The 27,652-nt window shown below is 42.6% G+C and overlaps 1 protein-coding gene across 7 annotated transcripts in view; it reads right to left on the reverse strand.

Annotated features, from left to right (window-relative positions):
• Positions 1-27,652, reverse strand: part of celsr1a (cadherin EGF LAG seven-pass G-type receptor 1a) — a 64,970-nt gene that overhangs the window by 29,649 nt on the left and 7,669 nt on the right. For all 7 annotated transcript variants that reach the window (XM_026361833.1, XM_026361835.1, XM_026361831.1 and 4 more), the window contains exons 2-6: positions 6,906-7,261; positions 6,528-6,816; positions 3,595-3,817; positions 2,230-2,345; positions 846-934 (exon numbers count right to left, since the gene is read on the reverse strand). In XM_026361833.1, coding sequence (XP_026217618.1) covers positions 846-934; positions 2,230-2,345; positions 3,595-3,817; positions 6,528-6,816; positions 6,906-7,261 — 1,073 coding nt within the window. The remainder of the gene's footprint in view (positions 1-845; positions 935-2,229; positions 2,346-3,594; positions 3,818-6,527; positions 6,817-6,905; positions 7,262-27,652) is intronic.

Here is a 27,652-nt window from a genome sequence, read left to right on the forward strand (position 1 = left end):
GTCTCTTTTCTGAGATTGGACTTAGTAGAAAGACTAGAAGCCTGCCGTGGGAACAACTTGCGGTAAAAACGGAAACCTATTGTCAATGATAATGATTATACTGTGACAGTACAATCATATAAATATTCAAAGGCTGTATATGATGAGCCGCATCTACATCTACATGGAAAAATACAGTTGATGAACTTCTGACCTTTGAAATTGATGGCAGGCCCCTGTGCTTTAATGTCAAAGGCTAAGACAGAGGGTTTAACTCACGTCAGAGTTAATGTCCCCAGTCAAACCTGCACTATTAAAATAATCTCTTGAATCAGGAGTGAAAGTCATCAAAGAAAGCCACATTTCATCAACTCCTCAACTTATCTACCTTTAACACTGGATACTAACACAGTATGTTCTCCATCTTCAAGAGGCGTGAGGCCCCTGCAGGAACTTGTCCTGGGCACCAGGAACTTTTGAGGAACTTGGTTCCTCTGCCTGTATTATAGGAAACAGTGCCTACATTTTGTTTAGGGGATATCAACAATCAAGGTGGGAACCTGCAGCGCAGCACATAAAGAAGTGATGTAAAAAGTGACCACATTAAAGGCTAATGTTCTTAATTTCCCAGGGCCTTGCTGTGGAAACACTAATCAACATACCCTCAAAGTTGGACTCGTTCCAGGGAAAGCAAAAGTGTCAGGACTTTTCTGGTGGAAACACCTAATATGGGCTTGAATTCTAATTATTTTCTTCAAAGCAAAGTCTTGGGTCAGCAGATCATGTTATATCCATGTATGCTGTTGTTTTCAAGTTCATGTGCTGAAAATTACACAAATCTACTTATGCGCCTTAGATGCACTTACCTTGTTGTAGTAATGGAGCTGGACCGAGTGCCACTGGCCGTCACTGACCCCCCCTGGGATGTATGGAGACACAGTAGTCTTCGTCTCACCTGGATGACATGGGAAGGGGGGAAGAAAGAGGAGGAAAGTGGTAGACAGATGGTGAATAGAGGGAGGATGAAGGGTAAAGGAGAATAGTTAAGTGAGGGAAAGTGAGAAAAATCTAAATGAAAAATTAAACATTTCAGAGAAATTTCTGCTTCACTCTACATACTCCATGTTATTGATATGCTGCCATCAAAGGCAAACTGTCTTAACTTGACGCGTGCACACACACACACACACACGCGATCATAAATCAGCTGTTTCCAAAGCCAGGATTAGTTTGCACTGTCAATGGCTCTCAGTGAGAAGGTTGTACAGCACAATAGTACCAGACTTACTAGGGGTTTACTCTGTTTGTCAAGGGCAGGAGCAGCCTGGGGAGGAATCCACAGCTCTGGAAATCAGTAAACTCTGCAGCGGCACCAACAACTAATGTGGTTCTTTGTATGTTTGTATGAGTGTGAAGGAGTTAATAAATGATGCACGTTTCCTTTCTATGCATGTGAGACAAGGACAGAAATGTTTCCAACCTACTGCGCCGAGCAGTGTGTTAAATACATTTCTCAATGTTGTCATTTCTAAGAAAACACTGAAAGAGAATTTTCCATTCCTCTTATTAACCATGAGTCACAATTCAAAGCATCTAATTTGATGAATAGGGCATGTAACATGTAGTCATGTTTCAGATCTGAAGCAGGGCACAAGGACTTGGCTTGGCTCCCAAACAAGCTTCACCCAACATAATCATATTGAACTGGATTCCTCCCTGTATGGTACCATGGGAAAGTAGACCGACTCTGAAAACAACAGTCACCAGTCCAACTAAGAAGTGTTTGATCTGCAATCCAACAGTTACCAGTTTTAACAGTGACTGTGGGTGTGTTTCTTATTGCACCTGAACTGTATGTGTGCGAGCGTGTGTGTGTGTGTGTGTGTGTGTGTGCGTGCATATTCGTGTATGCATGCATGTTGGCACTGTTTTTTGCTAATTGTGGACGTTTGGCGAGTTAAGTGTTTGCGCCTCTCCCTCTTACCCGCTCACACAAAGACACACATACATGCTAATGAACCCATTCACATTCCGGCACACTGGGATTCGTCTATGCCCACACACACACACACACACACATTAAAACACACACTCCTACCAAAAGAAAGTGCAGTGTGATAAGAATTATTTAGCCAGCTAAGTAACTTTAGATAAAGTGCAATTAAACCTTTGCTAATCTATTTGCGTGACTAATATGTGACAGTTACATACACCTGCGCCTGCACACAAACACACAGTATAAGGACTAACCTCCAGAGAAGGTGAGCTGGATTTGTTCGTCAATGATCTCCAGGGCTATGAAGTCATGCTTTTCATTGAATCTGCCATTGTAGAGAAGCAGAGCGTTCCTCTCTCTGGTAGCAAACCTGCAGAGACAAACAAGATTGTTGTTGAAGGACAACGTGGATAACCACAGTGCAATCAATCCAGAAACTGAGACTGTGCATGTCATATTCGCTTGATCTTGATATATAAATAAAAACAAAAACTCAAGAAAAAAGCAAAACCATGAACATTCAGAGTTGTGTCACAAAAAGAGACGAGTGGATTGCGACTGTTTTTCTCTGCTCAAGCTCATATTTCCTGTCACATTTTGAAGCACCTATCCAACTCAAACAGACCAGGACTGAATGCTTGAAGGCCTTGCAGATAGCTTTATGATGAAAGGACCAAGAAGCTCTTGAGGAAAAGGCTCTTGGACAGGAAAAGCAGGATAAGTTAAGCCAGCGAGCAGCAGAGAGGAAACAGTTGCTTTGCTTTAGACGATACATGAGTGTATCCGCCCGGGAAGAAAGGGAGAAAAACCTGGTAAATGAGCCACTACCTTCCCGTGTGTGTGCTGTATAAGGGCACAGAGCTCATATGCATTGCTGTTTTGTGTTCGTGTCTGTGTTAGCAGTGTAAGGTGAGGGCAAAGGAGTCAGTCAGCAGATGCCAGTGAGGCCAACAGGGCAGGAAGTCAGGATGGCTGTAGCCAAACACTGATAAGGGAAACACATCACATGGCCTTTCCTGTTTTCACCATACCTCAAACCTTTCTCACCGTCATGCTGTTCATGAACGTGCATTATCATCTCACCTATTACTGGTAATGAAACATGGGAAAGTCTTTTTTCTAATATGTACCATATGGGAGTCTATTGTCCTCCAGAGATTATTAGGGAGTGCGACATTCAGGTGGTGTGTGTGTCTTCTTCGCTCCTACATATGCATGTGTATATTCTGAGGAGGCAACTGATACACAATGGAAAAGTGTGCACATGTCTTAGCATGCCCCAGTGGATGCACGTTAGCCAACTGAACTCAGTTGTGTTTATTAGTGCAGCTCGTCGCACTCCCTAAATTGCTGTTTACTGCACATACTGCTACAAGTATCCCAGACATGTAGTGCTACTGCTGTGCTGTGAAACGGTGAGTGACGGTGCAACCCCAGGTGTGTGTTACGGAATATTATCTTCCAAAAGGGGCTCTTGCAAACAGAGTGCTGTTCGCTTGGTTGTTGTTAGTCAACCTTTTCAAACAATAGCTTATTTAGCAATATTTCAGCCAATAAAGAGAGAGGATGGCAATTAATGGTAAATAGTGAAGAAAGAAGGATGGAAAGGAAGCACTCACATAAAGGAGACGGTGAAGTGGAACCTCTGTCGCAGGCCTCTGAAGGTAATGAAGGACTGTCCAGGGAAGCTGCGTGTGGTCATCTCGCAGTAGGGCGTCTCGTACTCCCCTTGGGGACACTGGCACATGAAGCCACCCGCCAGCCGGTTCACACACTTGCCACCATTTTTGCATACACCAGGTACACAGCGGTCTGATGACACATTCAGCTCACAGTGTTCACCTGTGAGGAAAAATAAAGAGGGACTTCAGATTAACACCATTTCATTTCATAATCACCATTTCTGTCTGCAGAGCCACTGTTCTATGTATTGCAGTGCAATAACAAACTAATTCTTTTAACTTTTTTCTTATTGGAGTTCATACTTTTACTGCTGGTCTGGTTTGAATAGGAGCCATCATGGGTATGAACTGCATATCACAAACACAGTGACATGTGAATGATAAATTACCTGTCATGAGAGTTCATCACTTTATCATCATTTTAGTTTTTTCTGTCAAGCATGCTGTCCACCGTTGACTGAAAAATAGACTTTGTATCAGCTGATTGGAATCCAGTTGTTTTTACAAGGTGCCTTTGATTAGATGTCAAGCATAATTATACAACTAACTTGTGCTTTCTCATTTTGAGTCTGCAAGTAAAAAAACTGCATAAACCCTATATTTATAAGACCCCTCCATCTAATCATTAGGAACAATGGCTAGGCCTCGTTATAGGCCCTCTGGGAAGCACGGCGCTCTTTCATAAAGTCATTTGGCCATATTTGGAGAGACGAGAGAGAGAGTAGGAGATAAGGAGCATGGAAAGAGTGACAAGGGCAAAAGCATAATGCAGAGTGAGTGAGAGAACCAAAGAAAAAAGGGGAAAATGCTGAAAACAGGGATGAGACATTCCTCTATTAAGTCCAATCCATGGCTGAACTCATACTGACACTTTTAAATCATAAAGATCAGATAAAAGCTGACCAGCTAAATCCTTCTTAGCGTCACTCCAGCATGCGTTTTATGAAGTTAGAGAAAGCATGTGCTCTATAATGAATACTTTGCATTCCTACAGTCCACATTATGTTTTGGAGTTCTCTTTGTGTGCACCAGGTTTCCCTTCCACATCTATTGTGAGCCAACTTTTTCCATCAAGACTTGACTTTACAAGTCTGCATGTTGATTTCAAATATTATTTCATATGAAATAATTATTCAGTTTCTTCACAGCACAGGGCCTTGCCATAGGAAATTCCTCCTAAATTACTATGTAGCTCTGGCTTTGTCCAAAGTCAGCTACCTGGGCCCAGTTTCCTGGCTCGGCTCATTAAAATTCCTCCACTAATACACTAGCAGACTACTTTCTGACTGCAATATTATTTGTAATCGTTGTCTCTGTGTCCCATGGAGTGTTGTGTGTCCATCGCTGTCCAGACGGCATCTCTCCACCCAGCACACACATGAACCCCCAACACCACAGCCTGGAACCAGCTAATGACCCTTCTCTCCTCAGCATAATCCTTTTTTCCGAGGGGGAATTATAAGGATCCATTTCCCTGTAATGTAGGAAACCCAAGGAGGACCGGGTGGCCCTCCTCCTTGCTGTCATCATTCCTATAATGACCCCTGATGGGCCCTGACTATCTGTAGTTGAACTGTGACCTTCAAAGGGGGGGGGGGGGGGGGGCACTGAGATGTAGGTAAGGGAAATCTGCTGGGTGAATGCAGAAAATGGACATGGGGAGTAGTAGAAGAAGAAGGCGAGAGAGGGTCAGTGAGTGGCAAAGGCCGGTATAATCAGGTAATTACATCAGATAGCACGCAGGAAGAGAAGGAGAGGAGTGCTAGAGTTTTGGGATACAGACAGAGAGGGGAAGGCTGTCAGAGGTCCTCTAGGCTCTATTAGTTAGAAAAAGAGGAGCAGACAGAGGTATCAGATGTAGAAGAGGGGAGGGAGATCACTGACATGGGGAAATATTTTGAACAGTGATTTCAGTGGGAATGATGAAAGCTTCAGAGTCTTCCCATAGTTCAAACTACCGCGTGGATGCTGTGGAGATTTTACCTGACACTCTCAACACAATCACACTTTTTGTTCTTTTATTTAAAAAGGTGGAACTTAAAAAAAAAACTAGGTAAAAGCCACCATATTGATTTTTATTGTAGACAAAAACGTGTATTTCACATTTCTTGCCAAGACAGCAACATTTGCAATGCCAATTCTTTATTTAGAGGAATATCATAACCCACATTCTCATGAACATACTGTACATGTGTATTATATTGAATAGTGCAGCTTTAAGTTCCAGTTTTATTTCTCTGTACTGATTGTTCTAAGTTTTGTCGCAGAGGTGTTATTGAAGCACTTGTGACTTTGGTTAATGGACTAAGTGATATTTGAGACGGATCCAGTTTGACCAGTACAGTCAGCATTCTGCACCATCACTTCCATTGCAGCACAATAAAGCAATAAATCTGTTGTCCTGCATGTGTGTAGGTGTGTTTGTGTGTGTGTGTGCCGGTTACAGTACAGTATTACAAAGCATGTTTTCACTTCCTGCTCCGGGGTCGACCTCAGGTGATGAGAGCTTTTACAACCTGTCAGTGCTGTTTGGCAGTTTCAGTCATTCATTCAATAAAGCTATTGTCAGACACAATGAGAGACCTTGTACTACTGACAACAGAGTTTTGAAGTTTTCTTTAAAGAAATGCATTTTATGTGGTTACATTAACATACACAGAGTATTATCTTGTAGGTATAACTTGTATAAAGCTGCATAAAGTTTGGTTAAGGCCTGAAAAGACAGGGTTAAATGTTTCTTTACCAAATAAATACTGTATATATCTAGTTCTAATACTGAAATTTTTATATTTCTCTTTTCCACAATGAGATGCATGCTGGCAGTACAATGACTAGGTCCGCATGCTAGACAACCAATGTAGACAACTCACCTGTGAATTCTTCCTGGCACTCGCAGGTGTATCCTCCCTCTCTGCTGCGGCACTTTCCATTGTTCTTGCATGGTCCGGAATAGCACAGGTCGATCTCAGTCTCGCAATAGTCCCCTGTGAAACCGACGGGACAGCGGCAGCGCAGCCCGTTGATGGGGTGGATAGGCCGAAACAGAACCGTGTCGGAGGCGATGAACGGAGGGGAGCTGTCGAACTTCAGCACTGACACGCACTTCATGTAGTTTTCACAGGGCTCACGCAGGCAAATGTTGTCATCAAACGGCAACACCTGAGGAAGAGATGAAAAAGTCGCATTAATAGATCAGTTTTTGAGGTTTATTTGGCTCATTTATGTGTCTGTATATAGATGTGTGTTACCTCCTGAGAGGATATCAGCCTGAGCAGAGTCCTGTTGAGGTAGATCTGTTCCTGCAGCTCCTCCGAGGGGAAGTACGTGCCTTTGCCTGGGGCACCACCAGGCTGCAGCGCAGAAAAGGTAACATTGAGGATGGAGCCCTGCACGTCCGTGTCATTTTGGATGTTGAACACAAACACTGCTTCCCGTTTAGTGGAGAGCACCGCTGCCACGCCATCAAGGAAGAGGCTGAGCAGCGGAGAGAGGAATCGCTCCTGGGACATGTTCTCCAGCCGCACAGTGATGCTGTTGGTCAACATGTCGTCGGTGATGATGGTGACACGCAGCGTGCACATGGCCACAACACGATGAATACCATCTGTGAAAAAGACAGAGTAGATATTTGACTGATGCACACGTACTTAAAGGTAACAAGGCCACAGGATAAAAGAAATACAATTATGACGTGCACACAGATTAGTTTGGTATCAATCTACTGTAGATTAATACAAAAGAGTAAAAACAGCCATAGTTGCCAACAAAGATCAAAGTACTGTAACAAGGCCCTGTAGACATGAGGCCAGGTTTCAGCAAGGTGAATGCTTTCTGAGACACAGTTCATATCAACAAAGCAGCGGAAGGTCACATTTAGGTAACAACAACAACCTGCACTTGCAATGCAAAGGTGTTTCTAAAGTTACAAGAAGGTGAATATAAGGAGAAAGCTGAGAAAGTCCTTTCAAAAGAAACTGTAGTATAATACAGTGGTAATGATTTACTTCCTGTGTGGTGTCTACTGTATATATTTCTCCATGTTAGTGCCTTATACTTGGATACATCATGTTACACTCACCATTTTCTCGCTTTCTCAAATATAATGACCATCAGTTAATTCAAACCCTGGCTCTAGATGACTTCTAACGTACCTGCCAAGTGGTCTTCAACTCTTTTCTGATGGCTACTTACAAAAGCTGCAGGTTCCCTTCAGACTGTACAGGAAAGAGACGGGAAAGAGTTGCAAACCTTATTCTAAACCATATTCATTCAGTCTCCCCCACACTGCCTATGCCATAAATTAACAGATTAGATTAGTTTGACTGTGTGATACTGCTGCAGCTCGACTGAATTAAGGAGTCTGTGTGGATACAGTCTGATTCAAGCCCCAGTTGAGAGTAATTGGATCAGTGTAGCATTTCAGCCCCTGAGGAGGGTTTGGACTGGCACCTACTCCTTGCACAACTGTCACCTCTGGTGCCTGTGGAGGGAGACAGAAGGCTATGCGCAGCAGAGGGCATGCACTGGATGAAATACAGCTGACAACAGGTGGTGAGGCCAGATGAAATTCACAGAGGGGATAATATTGTTGAAGCGGTGCAGGGAGATGAGATGGGTCAGATTGCACAGCTTTGCTGCACCATATTGAGTACTTGAGTGTGGTATGTCTGTATGTGTAGGTCGGTCTAGGGGTGAAATTGTCTTGGTGAGATTCGACCACAGGTGCCCTGTCATACTCTGACAAAGATGAGGCCATTTCTTAGGACTTTAAACTCCCCTCACACTAAAACAGATGCACACTCAATCAGAGCATGGTGTGGACAGGCTGGCTCACCACACCAGCTTAAAGTTAACTGCAAACCACTTCAACTCCAACTAGTATGAATAACTCACAATGGGAAGCAACGTGAGGGTCAATTAGTTAAGTGAAGCGGCCTAAATCAAAGTGCATGGGTGATAATGGAGTGACACAAAGCACACAAGAAAAGACACACTGTCACTCTGCAGGACAGTGACACCGGCAGCAGCTGTGCTGTATCAGTCCGCTGTGATGCAGTGGAATAGAGGTGCTCATTCAACACAGAGCAGGAGGAGTATCTGTTGCCTACTGTGTTTTTTTGACTACGGCGCACCCCACACCTGTCTCTCCCTGTGTCTGAGACCACAGCATTATCCCACCGGCCACCATCACCAGAGATTAACCAGCTGATAGTTCCCACACACAAATACACATATCTTGCATTGACTCACAGTGTGGCAGAGAAGGTGCAGGATATTGTGGATGCAGTCATGAATTAGGAAATCAACTTCTACCTCTCCCCTCAGACACATGTACAGTCAAAACATTAAACAAGTAGTAGAGTAACATCAAATGAGCGTGTAATGAAGTAGGTCCTGACATCATCCGTCACCACTTGGCCTAACTAAACATGATCACTGCGACTGGAAACTATTTGCAACGCTGGGATACTGACGGGCACTGGATGGTTGGGTGGATCTATAAATGACAGAACATGACGTTGAATGAAGATCACGTCGTCATGGAAAGGCGTGAATTAGAATTGATGAGGCAGAAACAGTCAGGGCAGTGCTGAGCAAGAGATGGCAATGGCTGTGGATAAAATACAGCGCCAAATGTAGCCAAAGCAGTGTGTTGTCTCACAAATGGTGACATAATTTTACAAGATGCAGGAGTTGTTTATTTTCTTTCTCTTTCCAGAGGCATCCTAGCTTATGCTATTTATAGAGACCACCAGCTGCAAGCATGGGATCTCACACACACACACACACACACACGCGTAGAGGATGGGCTGGACTGTGGAAAAGGGTGTGTCACAAGCAGACACTATGGAAAACAACATTCCTCTGTGTGTAATTATGCCACCATACACATCTACATATACACACATTTACACTAAAAGCAAACAGAGTAGGGTTCAACAGACTTACTACAGAGTGTGTTTTAATGTTAATTGTTTTAACAAAATAAATTATGTGATTAACTTGTGCTGGTGATTTTTAGATTTTATATCAAAATAAATATATTTGCATTATGGTACATATTCATTAGATTATGTTAGTTTAGTGAACACTGTGGTACGTACGCAAACACACTTGCATTGTAGGTGGACTCATTATTGACGATACAAAAGAAGATCTATCAGCAGGCCACACATTCAGGCCTGTGCTGTGTGAGGTGAGGGCTGCAGAGGTGATAAGAGCTGTTAATGAGCTGCGAGGCAGGCCCCACCAATGACACGCTTATGTTTGTGTATGAGGGTGAATGACCATACACACATGTAGACACTAAAACTAAAAAACTGTGAATTGGCTTCCCTGACTATACTGTTTTCCTTCTGTCTCTGGTAATAACATTGTCAGCAACTTATTATCATGCATATTGCACATCTAAGACCCTTTTTGAACAGAATAACAACATTACAAATGGTGTAAACGTCCACATGTCGGGAAATAAGAGAAAGAGTTTCTCTTTTCCTGCTGACGATTCCTTTTTGTAAAGAGTCTTCATACAGGACTTCATGGTGGCCGACCCCCTCCCTTACGGCACAGTGTAAAATCAACAACATTGTTTAGTCAGTTACAGAGAGGGGGGACAGTAAATCAACCAAAAACAAACAGGACATTTGTAGCACCAACAGGTTTCACAGAGTACACCAGCCCACCAGAGAGACACACTTCACTACTCCGTCCATGTGTGGTAAAATAGGCTGCTGTGTTTTATTTTTGGTTACACTGACCCATCCTAAATGTCCTTCTTTACAGTTTGTTTTTAAAACTATCGTTCACCCAGTCTTCTTCCTTTCATTAGCCGACAGCCACGCTCAGCTGACATTTATCACAACGTAAGAGAGTTTAAAATGTTACAACCTGGGGGGAGTCCTGACGTTAAAAAAGCAGGAAACCTGTAAGACAGAGCACTGTAATCACTTTTTTCTGACATGTTTTCACCCCTTTTCACACTTTTACAGCACAATTACAGTTTTACAGCCGAGGAGCCAATGAAAATCTCCTGTGAGATATGTTTAAATCACAGAGTGCTGCAGGAATGATTCTCCTTCCTTTCACCCCCTCTCTGCCGCCAGTTTAGAAGAAAAGGTTGCAAACATTTGAATCGACACAAAGCCTGTAACCTGAGTGGCTCCTAGCCAATCACTGGGCAGAAATTCAACTGACATTTCCATCTCATTGGAGACACCTGAACACCTCTTGGCCTATCAAGAAGAGCAAACAAAGAGCCCGACGTTAGACGCGAGAGAAGTGAAGTCAGGCAGCATTTCTCCTTCTCTTTCCTTTCTGTTCTTTTCTCTTTGAAATATCACAGTGATAGGAAACTTGCCCAAAATAATAAGCCCCCCCCACAAGAGTAACACCAAGTGTTGTGTTCAGAGTCCAACAAGATGTCAAGTCTCATCTCCCGTTCTCTCTTTCACTCTCTCATGGCAACCAGTGCCAACATCAGATTGCATATCAGCAGCCTGCAGACACGCTGACAGACATCCTGTGCGCTGAAGCAGAGGGAAATCACCCCGCAAAAAAATCACAAAGAACTTAACTCAATCAAAGCACCATCAATCAAAAGACACAGAGCCGCTTGTGCAGAGACAGAAGATGAACGGAAAAAAGAGATTAGTGCGAGAGGGACATTTCTTCAGGGCCTGGAGGACACATTATAATAATAGGTAAAGAGTGAAATATGTGATCTAAACGCTTGGATCCTACAACAGGACATTGCATACTATTGTCTGCTACAAAAACCGCTGTCACATTCATTTATTTCCCATTTTCTTCTTCGTCTTTCTATCAAGACAGAGACGAATGGAGCAGAACGAGGATCAGTCCCTGAAATCTGTTCTAAAGGTGAACTGCCCAGAGCCGTTTCACATCTTCCCATTATCTGTTATGTTTTCAGATCTTTAACTAGTAGTGATTATAAATGCAAACATGGGTAAACCCAGAGTGGATTATTAACCACAGGAATGCCAGAAGAAGCAGGTAAAAAGACATATATCAGATACACTGGGATTTATGGGTAGTAACAAATAAATCTAAAGGCTCTATGTTGTTCCACAAGTAGCCATGAACACCTTTCTATGGCTTTAATCGCAGCTTTACACAGGTATTGACAGAGCCCCAGTTCCACTCTACAACCTCTCTAACCTTGCACTCAGCACAGGAGAGCTTCTCCCGTATCTGCTCTCACTCACCCGTTGATGCATGTGTGTGTGTATGTGTGTTTGCTCATGTCTGGAAGCACTTAGCGAAAGCCCCTCTCATCTCCTTCCACAGGCTGTCGGCCATATTTTTCTCAGGTACTGCATGTCCGTCGAAGCTTTGAGCACTCACACAGCACATGGAAATAAACCCGATGGACATTACAAGACTGCTGTGGCTGTTTGATAGGGGCGAAGGGAGCAAGAGGCAGCCAGAGGATGGGAGAATCTTATAGCGTATGTGATTTCATAAACAGTGTGAGTAAGGTAAGGGGAATGATAACGAATGATAAGGTGTCATTTGGGTGTTCATGTGTGACCAATCATTAGGCCGCCACACATACACTACAAGTAAACACACAGCTGTTACAGTCTAATTTCCCTCTAACACCTGCAGCTCTTCAGGGGAGGCAAACAAGCCACAGAGCTACCGGTCTTTCACCCTCCTCCTCCTCCTCTTCTTGTCTTCATCTTCTTGTCATCCTGCTCTCACTCTCATGATCATGCTGGCGGGATTAACCTGCCACTTTTTTCCTTCTCTAAGCTTTCATAGAGGAAAGAGTGGCAGCAGACACACAGAGGACTCCATTCACCCTTAGGAGTGAGTAGTGGAGGAAGGGGGTGAGGTCTGGGTTGCTGGGTGGATGTGTGGGTGTGCGCTGGGGTTGTCAGAAGGATAACGTCCAAACTACAGCTGGAGAACAGGTGGGATTACACGCAGGCAAACTGACTGAAACAGGATCAGCAACTGAGAGAATCAAACGGCGCTGAGCGCTAACAGGTGGGACGACAGCACACTGGACATCAGGTCCCCCTGCAAATCGCAAACCACAGATGCAGTGTATGCTTTGAAAAGGATTCTGACAACACTCTCAGTAAATTACACAGTGACTCACACTGAGAGTCAGTACAGTGCAGACAGGGGTAGGAAATATCCACACGATGTGACACAGTCTGAAATCTCTGGCTTGGCTCAGGAGGGACTTCAGCAGCTTGCTCCAGCGTATCAACTTCTCCTCCACCTTCACCGTTAAGCAGAATGGACGTTCACAAGCCTTCCTCAAGTGCCCTCACTGGCTGTATTTAACCAGAGCACTCAGGGGCATCGAGTGCCAGTCCGAGAACTGACCCGGGTAGAATATCTATGTCCCATTTACGATCCCTGGGAGAGAGGGGTGAAAAGAATAGAGCCACTGTTCCTGCCCAGACAATACTAAACAAGCCCGGATGAGGAGGCCAGACAATGCAAAATGAGCCCAAATAAACGCCAGGCTTGTTATATTGCCTGAGGCCTGACTGGTATTACTGCACTTGTTAGCTCATTGCCTGCAAAACTATTGCCAAAGCAGGTAATTAATCACAGCGATACCAGACAGACCTCGATCAGTAAAGAGCAGATGTGGACATGAGATTGAAAGCAGAGATGGAGAGAGAAAGGGCGTCGGGCTTGTTGTTGTGACAAGGTTTCTATTGATACAATCGGCAGCTGGTAGAACATCACATTCTGGTGTTTGACAAGTTTGAGATGACACCCTTGGGATAGAAAAAAAGGTACAAATGGGAAGATATGAAATAAAAGACAACACGTGAGCAAACTGGATTAAGCCAGCTAATCGTAGTAAACCAATAAGAAATTTCATGTGATGCTCAGCTTTGCTTTCCTCACACAAACTCAGTTGTAAAGTTTCAGAGAATAACACCAGCACCGGGCGCAGAAAAAGCACACACATACTTTAACTGGTCACTATCAAGCACCATTCGTTCCCTACATGTAGATGCACTATTGAATCACTTTCATTGCAGCACTGTTTTCATAATTGATTTTAAAGCACTGTTAAATCCACTTAGCAGTTCCACTAGAGCACTCTGAGATCTCTGTCTGTTAAATGTGTCAGCCCTCTATCTCGCTCCCCACTCCCCCCCACGTGTCTGTCTGTCTCTCTCCTGAGCCGGCTAATCGAGTTAAAGCCATCCACTTCCTCTTATTAAAGGTTCAAAAGTCACAGCTTCCAGGTGTCGTCTGGCTCCGTTTCCACCAGATACTGTGATAGCAGGGAGAAAAAAAAAAAAAGACAACAACAAACCTTTAGGCAGTGATGTAGTAAGTTTTACCCCACACATTCTGAAGGTAAATGAACCAGATAGAAAAATGATCTAAGAACAGCTTCTAGGTCTTGACAATTGACAGACAGTTTAATTGAAGTGTTCTGTTGCAAAACGTAATTTAACTGTCACTTTTAATTAATCACTGGATATGGAGATTCTACCTTCAAACGTGTTAAAACCGTTTTCCTCAAAAGACCTTTAACTGATAACATAAATAGTTTTCAGTGGCATCTGTAAATTATCATCTATAGGTACTAGTTTTTTTGTGCTTGGGGTGTGCGAGATATACATAAAGGACAATATGTTAATAGTTGTTAAAAGGATGCGCCAGTTGACACCTTAAGAAGAAAAGCAACAAGTAGTATCTTTAGTAAGCAATAAACGATTAATATCCTACTAAGAGTGAGCTAATAGATAATAGATCAGTATTAGTAGTACTAGATCTGATCAATTCATCAATTTGTTAAACAGTTTGCAGAAAGGTGAAAAGTCAAATAGGTCTTTTGTTCTTCAGAGGAGGGAATCACTCAAACATATCAAGGAATGCAAACACACACACACACACACTCTCTGTCTTAAGCAGCTGGCAACAGTTGCTTATGTTATGTTGAAGAAGCTGCTTCTTCATATGTGCTTGCACATATGCACACACTGCTCCTCCCCTCCTGCTCTAACCCACTCTCTCTAGCATTGATTCCGTGTGATAAGCCAACAGTGGACAAATAGTTGGTTTGGTGGGGGTGCACGGCGATCAAAAGCCTCCTCACAGGTCGGCCCTGCACCGCTCTCTTAAGAGCTACCCAGCCATGAATGGCCTAATAGCACCCACGTATCCATTACACTGACACTAGATCCCGTCTTTCGCTGCGTTTCTGTCATTTAGCTGCTGCCTTCCCTCGCTCATCCTGGCGGCCGTTCACACGTTTGTATTTCTCTCATTCTGTTCAATTACATAATTGTTTTGGTAGAGTAAAATATTAGAATTTAATTTTCTAAGGCAGCTTAAAAGATCCATCAAATCAACACTGAAAGACAGAAACATATCAAGTAAATAATAAATGAACTAATTTAAGTGGAACTGAACTTGAACTTATTCTTTTCTGGAAATCCCTGACTTTCAGTTTCTTTCTTTTGCTTTTGTTGTCTCATTCCAACTCTCTCTACTTTCCTTCAGACTTTTTCTCTCTGAGGAGGTGTCTGGTTACAGTTATTGTTGGTGCTGGTTACTGATAAATAGGGTGCCTAGTTACCAGCCAACGCACGATTGGCTCGTTTCAACAAAGCAGGATAAAAAAAAAAAGAAAAAAGGGAAGGGCAGGGGCGGGCTGGGGTAGTGGATAGAGGGGGGAGGTCACCCTGGGAAACCATGAGACAATTTAAATAGAGACTTGGGCAAATCTTCAGGAGATTTGTGCAAGTGTGTGTGAACATGGAGCTGTTTTCGCTGTCACCGCGAGGACCAAGCGTTGGGAGACTGACCCTTCTGAAACCCTTAAACGCCCCACCGACACCTGCTGAATGCCCTGATACCCCCATCGTGCCTGTACCCCTGCTGGCTTTAAAGCAGCCGAAACTCCGCCACTTTCCAACGACACATTCTGCCTAAGTTGAATTAGACGTTTTCATCCACAAGAATCTGACGTTCAAGTTAAACGTAGACACTGTGCGCCGAGTTTCCACCTTTCCATTGTTCAAACAGTACTGATGTAACTTAAATCAGACATCTCCTTACCTTTCTTGTTTTACTAACCCCCCCCCCGGCAAGTGGCACGTCTGTTAGTTACAAAGTTAGGCACTGGATGAAAAGAATACCTGCCATTTCTCACTTTATGTCTCCTGTCAACAAAGTGAAGCGGGAAAAATAGAATCAAACACTAAATTAACAGCGTGACTTTTACAAAACCTGGCAGCTCTAATTGTTAGTTTTCATTCCTAACTAAGCACAGTGAGACTCCCCAAGCCCTCAGCCTCTGTTCTCTTGTGGAGTATTCGGGGCCCGGAGGCTTGCTTTCAGAGCTTCTGTCAACATCAGGAAGTCTAGAAAGCTCTATAAATTGTTAATGTATTAGCAGGAACTTTCAGGCTGTCAAGATGGCACTGAAAGGGCTGAGCAGCTTCTTCAAACATAATTTATTTAGTATAGTGAATGTTCATTTAGTCATTTTTATCCAAAACAACTTACAAAACTATAGTCATAGCACACGCATCGAAACGCATGCACATGATACACGTATTTGTTCATTTAATGGGAGGGAAATGGTCATAACCAACTACATTCTCATCTCTGAAGGTCTGGCTAATTGCCCAGCTGGCACAGTCTATTAACATGCAGTATGCGGTATGTCAGCTGTCCATTCACAGTTGGCCACCTAGCCAAGCATTTGTTCAATCAAAGAGCCATTCATAAATCTATTCAGTCGGTAAAAAAGTCAGCCAGGTACTCAGTGACTGTGTCAAATTTGTTGGTTCATTCATGCATTCAGTTCACTGGTTAGTCACCAATCAAACCAGCCAGCACGGACGCAGATATCTCAGTGCTGGTTGGACTCAGCCAGGCTCACAGCCCACCTGGAGCTGCTGGCTGCCAGCTGACCTCTTGATGTTTCTATCCTCGCTTGGCCCTGTGCCATCACCGATTCAGCCTGAACGGGCCACAACTGAAATACCTTACTCTCCCTCTTTCTCTGTTTGGATTACAAAAAAGTAGACAAAGACTGGCGGGTAGCTCAGGTCCTTAACACAAAGACTATTTGTCTTGGTTTTATTGGGCCTTACTTGGTCTTACAGGTTGGGGCCTTCTTCATGTTAATCTCCAGGGATCTGGAGTAATTCCCAATGTTATTTGAAGAAAATCAAGACAGAATCCTGCAAAACTGAGAGCGAGAGGAACAGAAGAGGAACAGCAACTGACATGATGCAAAGTAGACTTCCAGTAATTAATTAATGCATGAGCTATAATGGCATCGCTAAAAGCCTTCATATAGACCCAGTAACAAACCATTTACAAGACCACTCTCTCTAGAAGCAACAAGTAAATGTGGCTGTGGGGGGTTGCAGAGGCAGAGGACTAGTGGGGAGAAAACAGTGGTGTAACTAAGCAGTACGGTTGAGCGGAGAGGAATAATTCCTTCTCACCGGGAGATTCTTTGAAGTCAGAGAAAAAGGGAATGCCATGGTAGAAAAAGAGATGCTCCCCACCTCTTTCCTCTATCCTCTCCCCTTCCTTCCTTCCTTCCTTCCTCCCTATTTCTTACTACACCTCGTCTCCTCTCGAGATTCACGCTCCTCCCTTATTTTAACTCTTATCACAGAACTTCCCATCCTGTATCTTTCTCCTCCTGCGTCTCTTCTATTTACCCCATTCCTTCTCTCTGGCTCTCCTGCCTTTTTCTTCTCTAGAGGGTCACTTAAATGTCACTGCATTGTCCCTGGTGACAAGGCTGACAAGAATGGTGTGGTAATGAGTCAGCTTCAGAAAAGAAAAGGAGGGAGGTAGTGAGACGTATCAGTTTCTTTCTGGAGAATCTCCCTAGCTTTCTGTATTCCAGTTTCTGCATTAGGCAATAGCATTTAGCAATTCCTTGAGGTCTTTTTTTTTTTACACTAATTAATAAAATAACTAATTCCTGTTTTTGTTGCATTTGCTACTATGGCCAAACAATAAACTACTGGTGAGATTTCAAGTCATTTTAAGTTGTTATATTTGCAGATAACTTGTATGTGCGGCGCAGTCACATGATTAAACAAACAAAACTTCATCTACAGCAAAATCTGAGATGAAGCTGCTTGTAACTCAAAATTACATGAAAGGTTTTGTCCTTTGTTTCCTGCACCTACAGAGATGGCTCATTACAATTCTGATACTCAGTTATTTGTATATGTAAATGCAAATTAAAAAGCTTAATGGGGCTGGTAGATCCTATAGCACATACATCCGAAACTACAGCTACAATTAAGGGCCAAATTATCAATTGCCAGAAAAATTAGCAGAAAATTATAATTTGTAGTGATTTAACTAGTAAAAATGCGAAACAGTCCCTGTTAGTTGGAAATAACAAGCTATTTCAAGGCCTTTGCTAGACCTACAACACAGTTCACAGAAACCAATTAATCAGTAAAAGAAAATAATCTGGATATAAAATAGTCACGGATAAAGTTTTATTTGCACCTCTTTTATATAGTAAACACCAAAGATGTTGCACATAATGTTGGATAACTATACTCAAACTAATTTCAAATAGAAAATGAGCTTTATTGTCTGGTGGACATGTGCATTGGTTTTTAGCATGGGTGGTCCCACAGTCCTCACTGAACTTGACAAATTCCTTGTTGAAATTAAGGTAGCAATTACTGTCAACACACAATATAGCTAATAACAGCATCTCTGGCGTCTTATTTTAATGGGTTCTGAAAGACTGAAAGCATCCTGGAAATGTAGAGATTCTGTTTTACATCACATAAGACAACTTTCAACACGTGTCTTCCTCTTTCCCAATGTTACATTGTTATTAAGTACAACGTTGTATTAGTCATCCCTCTCCTTTAGACAATATTTGTCTGTTTGTTCATTCACTGCAAGCAAACTAATGGCAAGTATTTCCGCCTCTGTGGAATTACAAATTCACCTTAAATTACTCTGCCTCTCTTCATACTGCTATTTGCTCACCTCACCCCCACCCCCACCCATAAAGGAGGATTTATTAGGGTGGGGAAACAGTAAATTTTGACTTCAACTCAACCTGCAGGGACACGCCCCAAACATCACCCAGCTATTCAGTCGGCCCCCAAAGAGACAAATTTTAATCGTCCCATGAATTACTGTCTGCACCTCAATCAATCACAAATACAGTACATTTCTGTGCTTCAAAAAAAATGGAGGTTTTTGAAGTTTTGAGATCATGTTAGGGCACGTTTTGATGCTTCTAAGAGGAGCGGGAAAGACAGGAGAAACAAACTTTGCTCGCTATAAGCAAGTGGAAATGCTGCAGACAGTCACCTCAGGTATTTCTACAGGGTCATCTTCCTCATCTGTTTGGAGCATGTATATAAAGATCTTTCGCCAACACACACACACACTGCATGTAGGCAAAGCGGCAAGACTGCACATGCACACACACACACTGATGGGGAGCTCTTCATCTAATTATAATGATGCTTCTTGGTTTGGCTTGCAGGTGATTCCTGGTGGAAGCTGGAATGTGGAGACTATAAATAAAGGAGAGAGGTCTATGGAAGACATGCAAAACATGACTCCTAGCAAGATACAAGTGTGTGTGTGTTTGTGAATGAGAGTATGTGTTATCTACTGACCCTGTATTTTTACCAATGTGGTTCAATCCAGGTGGGAGGTCTATAGCTTTCCACAGAAACAGAAAGATAGGAGTGTGTGTAGTTTGTTGTGAATGCTTCTCAAACTATTTTCATATTGCTTGAGTAAAAGAGGAGTTAATTAGATTAACTGTGATGTGAGGATCACAGGACAAATCAAATAACCACACAGGAAGAGAACATGGGATATACTATCGGAGAATAAATAGTGTTTCCAAAAAAAAACAGCTCCACTTACGCAATGCCACAGGTATGCCAGTGTGCGATGCCTGCCCACGGCTGCTGTCATCGCTTTAGTAATAATAGACCATTTCCATTTCATTATCCGTGCAGCCTTCTGGACGGCACTGGCTGAGTGACTACAGGAAGCAGGTATGGATGGCAGCACAAGGCTGATCATGTATAAGTGTATATGTGAATGTGGCAAATGATGATCACCTCAGCTGTAAACTAACTCCCCCCTGAAGCAAAACCACAAAAACTAACCACAGTTCTCCTATCAGATTTTATGGATACTGTCTTACAAGACTGAGAGGCCTTGACTCATATCAGTTTCACCTTAGCGCATTTAGCCGGACGTGTTAGAAAGGTAAACCAATCAGGGGAGGAGAAGCTGGAAACACGAAGATAAATCTAAAGTTGTTGTTGATTAATTCTCTGGTGACTGACTAATTTGACAAATAAAGTGCACATACATGTCTGCAGTCCTATGCTCTTTCCCACAAACATTTACGTGGACTGCATTTAAACAGTGCTTCCATCCTAATCACGGTATTTGGAAAAGCCATTCTACAGCTATACAGGAATGCATACACATATTAGATATGTTTAAGTGAGGTGATGAATGTGTTCGAGGGCAGCAGAATGCAAGGCATGGACAGCCAGCTGTTGGCCAGGACCCCCAGTAAAGTAACCGTACCCCCTGGACTTTGGAGCTGAACTAAGTCATTCCTCACATCACTGGACTTGGTGGAGCTTCACCTTGGTCCCAAAACCCAAACCATGAAATGGCTGCAAACCCAACACCGAGCGCTCGTGTAGAGTAATAGACAAGCTGAGACTGGTGACTTGATTTTAAATGTTATCCCAAAATTAAATTTTAAAACTAACCACGACAGAAAACAGACACTTCAAATTGGATTTTCAGTCTCACATACAATTTCTGTCCCAAAGAAGGTTCTTCAAAGTACTCAACCAACAATGAAACCCGCGATCAAAGGTCCCCATTGAAATCCCCTGTCCTGTGAGCCCATTATAACCCGTGTGACTCTTAACACATTGGGACAATCACTTCACACCTACAACACAAAGCTACTATGGCTGCAGGAGGACCGGCTGTAGAATGGCAATCAGCATTTAAACACAGAAACACATTTACACATTTGACATGTTAAAACTAAGCATGGGAAACGACATTGTGTGCAGGAAGATCAGATGCAAATGCTGCTTGACTTCTGAAAGTCAACTGTGAACTTTTGTTTGTCTCAACCCTGGGCGTGGTCACATAAGACTGAAATGTGAATTCCCTACCTGCCTTGGCTTTACTTCACAGTTTTAATAGAGGAAACCATCCCTGAACTGGAAATTCCTCAGGCACTGAGAAACAAGCCTGTAAATCATTATTCTGATGTGTAAATATATTTTTTTCCAAACCATGTTTTCCTAAGAACTGATTTTGGATATGAAATCAATAATATTTTTTTGGAATGGGTGTGAATGAATTTTCTAACAAAAAGCTGGATGTTGGGTGGCAGATCTTCCAAAATAGACCCAAGTTCAAGTCTAGAGTCCTATTTTGCGAGTGATGATGAACATCCACAATCCACAAACTTACTTAAATGCAAAGTGTCTTGATTCCACTTTTTTCCAGGTTAACACATCTTTTTTTTTAAATCACTGCTGCTAGCTGCAGGCATGAAATTGCAAATATTAAGCAAAATATGAGCAATAACCTAGTCTCAGAAAGGGCCTTTGTCTATCCTTGAGTTTCAAGAAACACTGACATTGTCCGCTGTAAGACACGTGGAAGCTAAGAGAGTGACAGTCCAGATGACCCAGCAGTGAAATGCAGGTTTAGTCAGATAAGACCACTGTTACGAGCCACTTTGCCCTCATCTGCCTTCTTAGCCTGTGTGACCTCCCTGGGGCTAAAGCAGAGATGACTATAATCTGAGGTCATGACCCCTAAACCTGCACTACCTCATCAGGTAATGTTTTGACCTGACAGAAAGCAGACATACCTTCTTATTACAGCACTAAGGGGCAACAGCAGTCCTACAACCATTAAAGCCTATTAAGAACTCAAGGCTACACTACAGATTACTGGAAGTTGATTCTAGTAGTGGTTTAGATGACCTTGTGCAGAGTGTACGGGGAATGCACAGCAGACGGGCTAACATCCCACTTTGTTGCAGAGCATCTCGAATACAAGAGAAGGGAGAATACATCACAGTCACAGAAGAGAAATATTAAGGCCCAAAGTTTTTCTTTCCAGTCTGAAAATGTCCTTTTATCACTTTATCATGCACACAGACAAGCAGCTCCTCTCTGTAGCCCAGGATTTAATTTGATAAGTGGCTGTTCAAGGTGGACAGCAGCACGTATGCTATTTTCAAACATCACATGGGATGAGCAGAGACAGAGGGGAGTATTGTGGATCCTGAAAACCCCAATTTAGCATTTACAAGAATTTAAAAACATTCAAGTGTTTGTTGATGTCAACAACACTTATATAATATGTCTTTATGGGAGAGGATACTGTGCACTCACAAATGTTAATGTTTCCCTTATATTAGTAGTAAAATTACAAAGCTACAATTAGAACACAATCAGCTGGATATATAATGCAAACATCTAAATAAAGGCAGTAAAAGTTAACATAAATGTGCTTCATAAAAATCTATTTCTATCTAAGGCAGTGTGAAAAAAATCTTTGCCTAAAGGATGAAGCAGATTCTACTTCTTATTCTTCTTTGATACATGTGTAACTGAAGACCAACTGGGAGGGAGAGGTTAGTTTTTTTGTGTGGCATATAAAAGGTGGAAGGGATCTTTGTGCGAATTTTAGCCTTTACTCGAGGGGAAGAGGTCGGCCACTGCACAGTCCACAGCTGCTCTCTGATCATGACAGAGAGAAGGGCTACTGTATGCTGTGTGCATACGTGCATATGCATGTGCATGCTTTTGTACAGTTTACATATGTGTTTTTGACTGTGCACATGAGTCACCCTATCCAAAGTGTAACAGGAGGATGCCTCAGTTCAAAAGAGCATCTTGACACTCCATCAAAAGGCAGCTCAAACCTAATACACCTCTGCGCTGCCTCTGTCTACATCTACGTTTCTGTGTCTTTCCTCTGTTAAAAGACGAGGCCTGAAGGGTTGTAGAAAACATACAAACCTTCAATCCGCACGTCTCAAGCCTGTTTCTCTCAAATGCTTACAGAGGCTTAAGCTGCTCTGCCTGTAGGAGTGAAGTGTGACCTAGGGTGCAGTGTATGCTTTGCCTGCAAACACTGTGAGTTTGCTCTGTATTGTATATACTGCAAGATTTGAATAGATGCATCTGTACTCAATGCTAAATGCCTGTTTGGTTGGTGTTAATATGCAAGTGCGTGTGTGTGTTTCCGTTTCAAACTGACAAAAGAAAGGCGCCGTCAGAACAGAACAGAAGCTGACAGGAGGCCGTAACGTGACACGCATGATGACAGCAGTTGCCTCTGATGACAGCAAACATGCAGGCCGCTGAAGTGCCTGTGAGCAAGACATTGAATTCTTTTGTGCTTGACCTCCCCAGAAGGAACAAGATTGTCCTTCCAGAGAACACCAGAGAGCAACAAAAACCATAATGCATACGCCAGATGCCTGCAAAAAAAAAAAAAACAAAGTCATGTAGCAGCTCTGTGAGATATGTCAACATGTGAACATCCTCAGACTGCCGGTGCTAACATGCTGATGTTAGGTGTATTTACACTGCACACTGTAATACAATGTGTTAGCATGCTAATATTTACATATTTGTGGCCAAGGCAGACAAAGATGTCAGGACTTTAGAGGGTATTTTATCATAACTAGACTAATGCACTAGATTGTACTATACGTACTATAGTTATTCTAATTCATCCTGAGGGGAACATGAATAGTGTGTAACAAATTCCTTGGCAATGCATCCAAAAGTTAAAGGGACTGATGCTGCCACGACTTCAATAATGCCACTAAAAAAGAAAGCCATAAACTTGACAACACACTGCAACACTGCTCTAACTCTGCAGCACCGGTAGCCACTTCAGTACACATCCAAGGACTAAAATGCATCTGCACCACAAGTAACTTCGACAGGAAAGCAAGTTCACCAAAATATGACATTTCAGGAAAGTCAAGTGGTTTCTGACAGATGAAAAAAAAGGGGACAACAATTTGGGAGCCAAGCAAGTATCAACAGGTTCCCACACACAAGCTATTAACTGTCATGATTACACCTGTCACCAGCTCCTTCTCTGGCTGAAGGGGAAATGACTAAAACTGACACCTCTGTGAACACAGTCTGGCATTAAGTCTTTCTATGGAGTCCAAGATCAACACTCACAGAGGATCAGTGTTAAACCCCAATCAAGGAGTTTTTTTAAAGAAGGATAATTATGAGAGGGTGTCAGATTTCAGGAAAGCTGCAGATTGTCGTGTTTTCCTTCAACAGTAACTCACAAAGCATATGTGGGTCTTTTTTAAGATGGGACTTATTGCAAAGAGCTTGGAATAGCTTTAATATTCATTGTTTACTGTTCTACAGAGCAATTTCTCATAACAAGATCTGTGCTTTAGTCTATCTTTGTCGACAGGATTTCTGCAGAAGAGCAGGTTTTTCTTTAGCTCTGGATTAGGCAACGCAACTTTAGTGTTGAACAGATTTTGGTCTGTTTGTGCCAGTGAATTCAATCCTTTTAAGCCGTTTGACATTTCATCCTAATACCTGCATTGTCAGTGCCAGTGCCAACTTTAATAGCTGTGAGGAACATAGCCCGATACATTGCACACAGGACTATTACACAGTGGTGTTCTTAGTATGGGTGAATTTACAGTGCATGGTAGAAGTATGATGTAGGCCAGGATGCGTAGATTTACATATACACTCAAAGAAAACTGAAAGTAGCTAAACTGTCTTGTCACATTTAGCTCAGACAACAAAAACAAATCAGTTACTGAGTGAGTGATCCTGATTCCTGACTCGAAATTAAATGGGTTAATTTCACAGAACCTTAGAAGAACTTAAATCTTTCAGTCCACTCAAGTAAGATCTGTGTAGGACCCAGTTCTGAAGAACGAATATTTTCATTCTGTCACAGACTAAGTGGTGCTTTGATGTTCCTAATTGGTGGTTTTCAGAAAGAAGAGCGATAATTGCTTAGAGTTAGCTGGCCTGGCTCCCCAGGCAAGTTGTCCATCATGTGGTCCCTTCTTCTGGTCTTTGGTCTAGACTAAAATAAAGCCTGGACACTTCAGGGTAAAGTCTGGTGCCTAAGAGTTAAAAGGACATTGATGGAGCTTGATGCTATTAGTGAAAACTTAAAATTCACCTGAAAGGACAAAAAAGCTTTTCTTTTTACTCTGTTGTGTGATCTGAAACCATATAGAAAAATTTGAATGCACAAATCTTAAGTAAGGCAAGGTTACCTACAGGAATCCTACACATCTCAATTAGCAACTGAGCTTGAAAAGCCACAGCATGAGTGCTGGACATCAAACAAGCCAATGGAGGGAGGCTCCTCATCTTCTCTTTGTTTTGCCTCCTTCTGACCTTCTCCTTCACTGTCACGCTTGCTATTCACTGTAGCTTCATACCGTATACATTATACACCTTCAGACCCCTCCACTTAACATTCCTGAATCTGGTCATCGCACATCATGACGCATGTAATGTCACACTCGTGAGCTGTTGGCAGCCCGCGACGCTTCCTCAATGAGAAAGACAAAGGGGAGTACTGTGTCGTGTGGGTGAGAGAGAATGAAAAAAAAAAAGAACGAGAGACTGACAGAGGTGTGTCAGGTTACAATCAAATGCGACCCCTCCAATAAACAAAACCAGTTGGAGTTTGAGGGGTGGAATCACTGTCCTGCAGCATGTAAACGAGACACAACCCTGCCTCTGTGTGTGTGTATGTTAGTGTGTGTGTGTGTGTGTGCTTCTGGTTGCATGCACAGACTTGGCAAAAAACCCACACTGAACACAAATCATAAGGAAAAACAAAAGGTAGAGCCTTCGTCTGTCACCCTCACTTTTACCCCTGAACCTAAGGCATGGGTGTTTGCACTCACACTTGCGTGATGGGAAATACACCACACTTCCTAGCTCAATCTTCGGCCACAGACAGAAAGCGGCACAATGCTTAGAGAGATTTCCTGCTGGAAACAAAACACTGTGTGGTAGGAAGAGTGGTTCAAGTAGCAAAAGGTGGACATATATGGCAAATTAAGACATCGGACAAACTGAGATTGAAATGTAACAAGTTGGAGTTCAGTGTTAAAACTGCCATCCTCCACTGGGTATAATGTCGTAACATGAAATCTAAAAACAAAGTCGCTTTTTGTTTCCCTTGGGAGAATTGTGAGCAGCACCCAACCTATTCAGTCACTGTGTGGCCATGTTGCTTCTTAAAGGGTGGGATGGCATCAGCAGAGTCTTAGATCCTTAAACCCCTCCTATTTCTGGCCTGTAATTGAGCATACAGACATCAGTGGAGTCGAACAGTGACCAGTCCTGATCCCCTGGTATTTACACTTCAAAACTCTAGACTACAACCTGGAGGCACACATGCACACACAATGTCTTAGCAGGCACACATTAAAGCACATGGTGGATGTACAAGACTAAGCATGAATCGAACTGCGTTCTCTATAACTGCGTCGTCTACTGAGTCTTATTTCCACCCTAATTCTGCTAGTACATTGGTTAGACTTAGAAAAACCTTTTAGAAAGGTTTGAATGTACGGTCAAGCCTTGAATGGATTCTTTAAAAGCGCTTAGAAGGAGAGAAGAAAGGTAAATTGAGGGTGAGACATGGGAGTATGTGATGAGAGCCACAGTTTAAAACCAGCAGAGTGTCTGATATCTTAGGAATGAATGGATATCTCCCTATCAGTTACTGAGAATGCCAAGCCTGGGAATGGCAGCATATCTCACACTGCAGGGAAACATATGAGCTGCTGCTGCAGACAGAGCTGATGCACACAGGCACCATCTGGACAGACATTGCATGCACTCTTACACACTGGGAACAGAACTTTAGCACTTTTTCCCCTGTTGATGACGACTCTTATGGTCAGGTCACTCTTCTGATAAAGTGCCGATTTTAAAAGGCAACAAGAAGCTTGGATGGTTGTCTTAACCAGAAGGCATCACAGATAGTGAATGTTAGCCACACTGAAAACATCTGTCCTCTGCACAAACACCGTTTCTCTCTTTCTTCACCCTCTTTCTGTTCCATCTATCAGCTTGAGGTCATACGTCGCGTGTAAAAAAAAAAAAAAAAGTACATGAGTATTTCTCATGGCTGAGTGTGCATGTGTAAAGACCCATGTCCTGCTTTGATCTCACAGGTGAAAGGTCACATGTTGTCGCTGTCTGTGCTTGTGCATCACTACAACACCTGTGCACATGTGAGGTGTCCCATTTCTCTTGTCAGGCAATTACCTGGGAAAAACAGTAAAACGGGAATAGAAGGCTGACGGGAACGTGTTTGTCCCCTGACTCATACAGAGAGTCATTTGTCTTTCCCACCACGCGTTCTTGTGTCTTCTGACATATGTGACACAATATTTCAGGGGCCAAAGAATTATTTGAAACCAAAGGAATGCCAAAGATGAGATGGAGAAAAAAAAACAAGAAGCCGTCTTGCCAGATCAGATGATCTTGTGGCTGCAAGGAATGAATGAAAAGCCACAAAATTCATATGGAGAGAAATGCATCACACCCATTACTGTTTAGTATATTTCACAAGTGTAATTGTGCCTCATAATGAAGAGACAATTACATTTTTCATTCCTTATATATAATAAACCTGTGGTTTTCAAAGGAATGTTTTTAAGTGGCCTGTCAGTGGACATTCTGCAACAACTTGTACTTGATTTAATATAAGCACAAAACTAAACTAAAACTTTTTTTCTGCTCAGTTGAAATCAAATTATGTTTTCAGTGAAAATGAGGAGTGAGAGATGGAAAAAAAAGTGTGTATAAGAAGGAGGTGGTGGGCGGATGAGAAGAGAAATGTTAAAAAGCTGAGCTATGCAACTCCTCAAATGGGATTAAGAGTCAAACCATGCCAGGGAAGCTCAGCAAAA

This window comes from Anabas testudineus, chromosome 23 (genome assembly GCF_900324465.2).
Source record: "Anabas testudineus chromosome 23, fAnaTes1.2, whole genome shotgun sequence".
NCBI classification, from domain to species: Eukaryota; Metazoa; Chordata; class Actinopteri; order Anabantiformes; family Anabantidae; genus Anabas; species Anabas testudineus.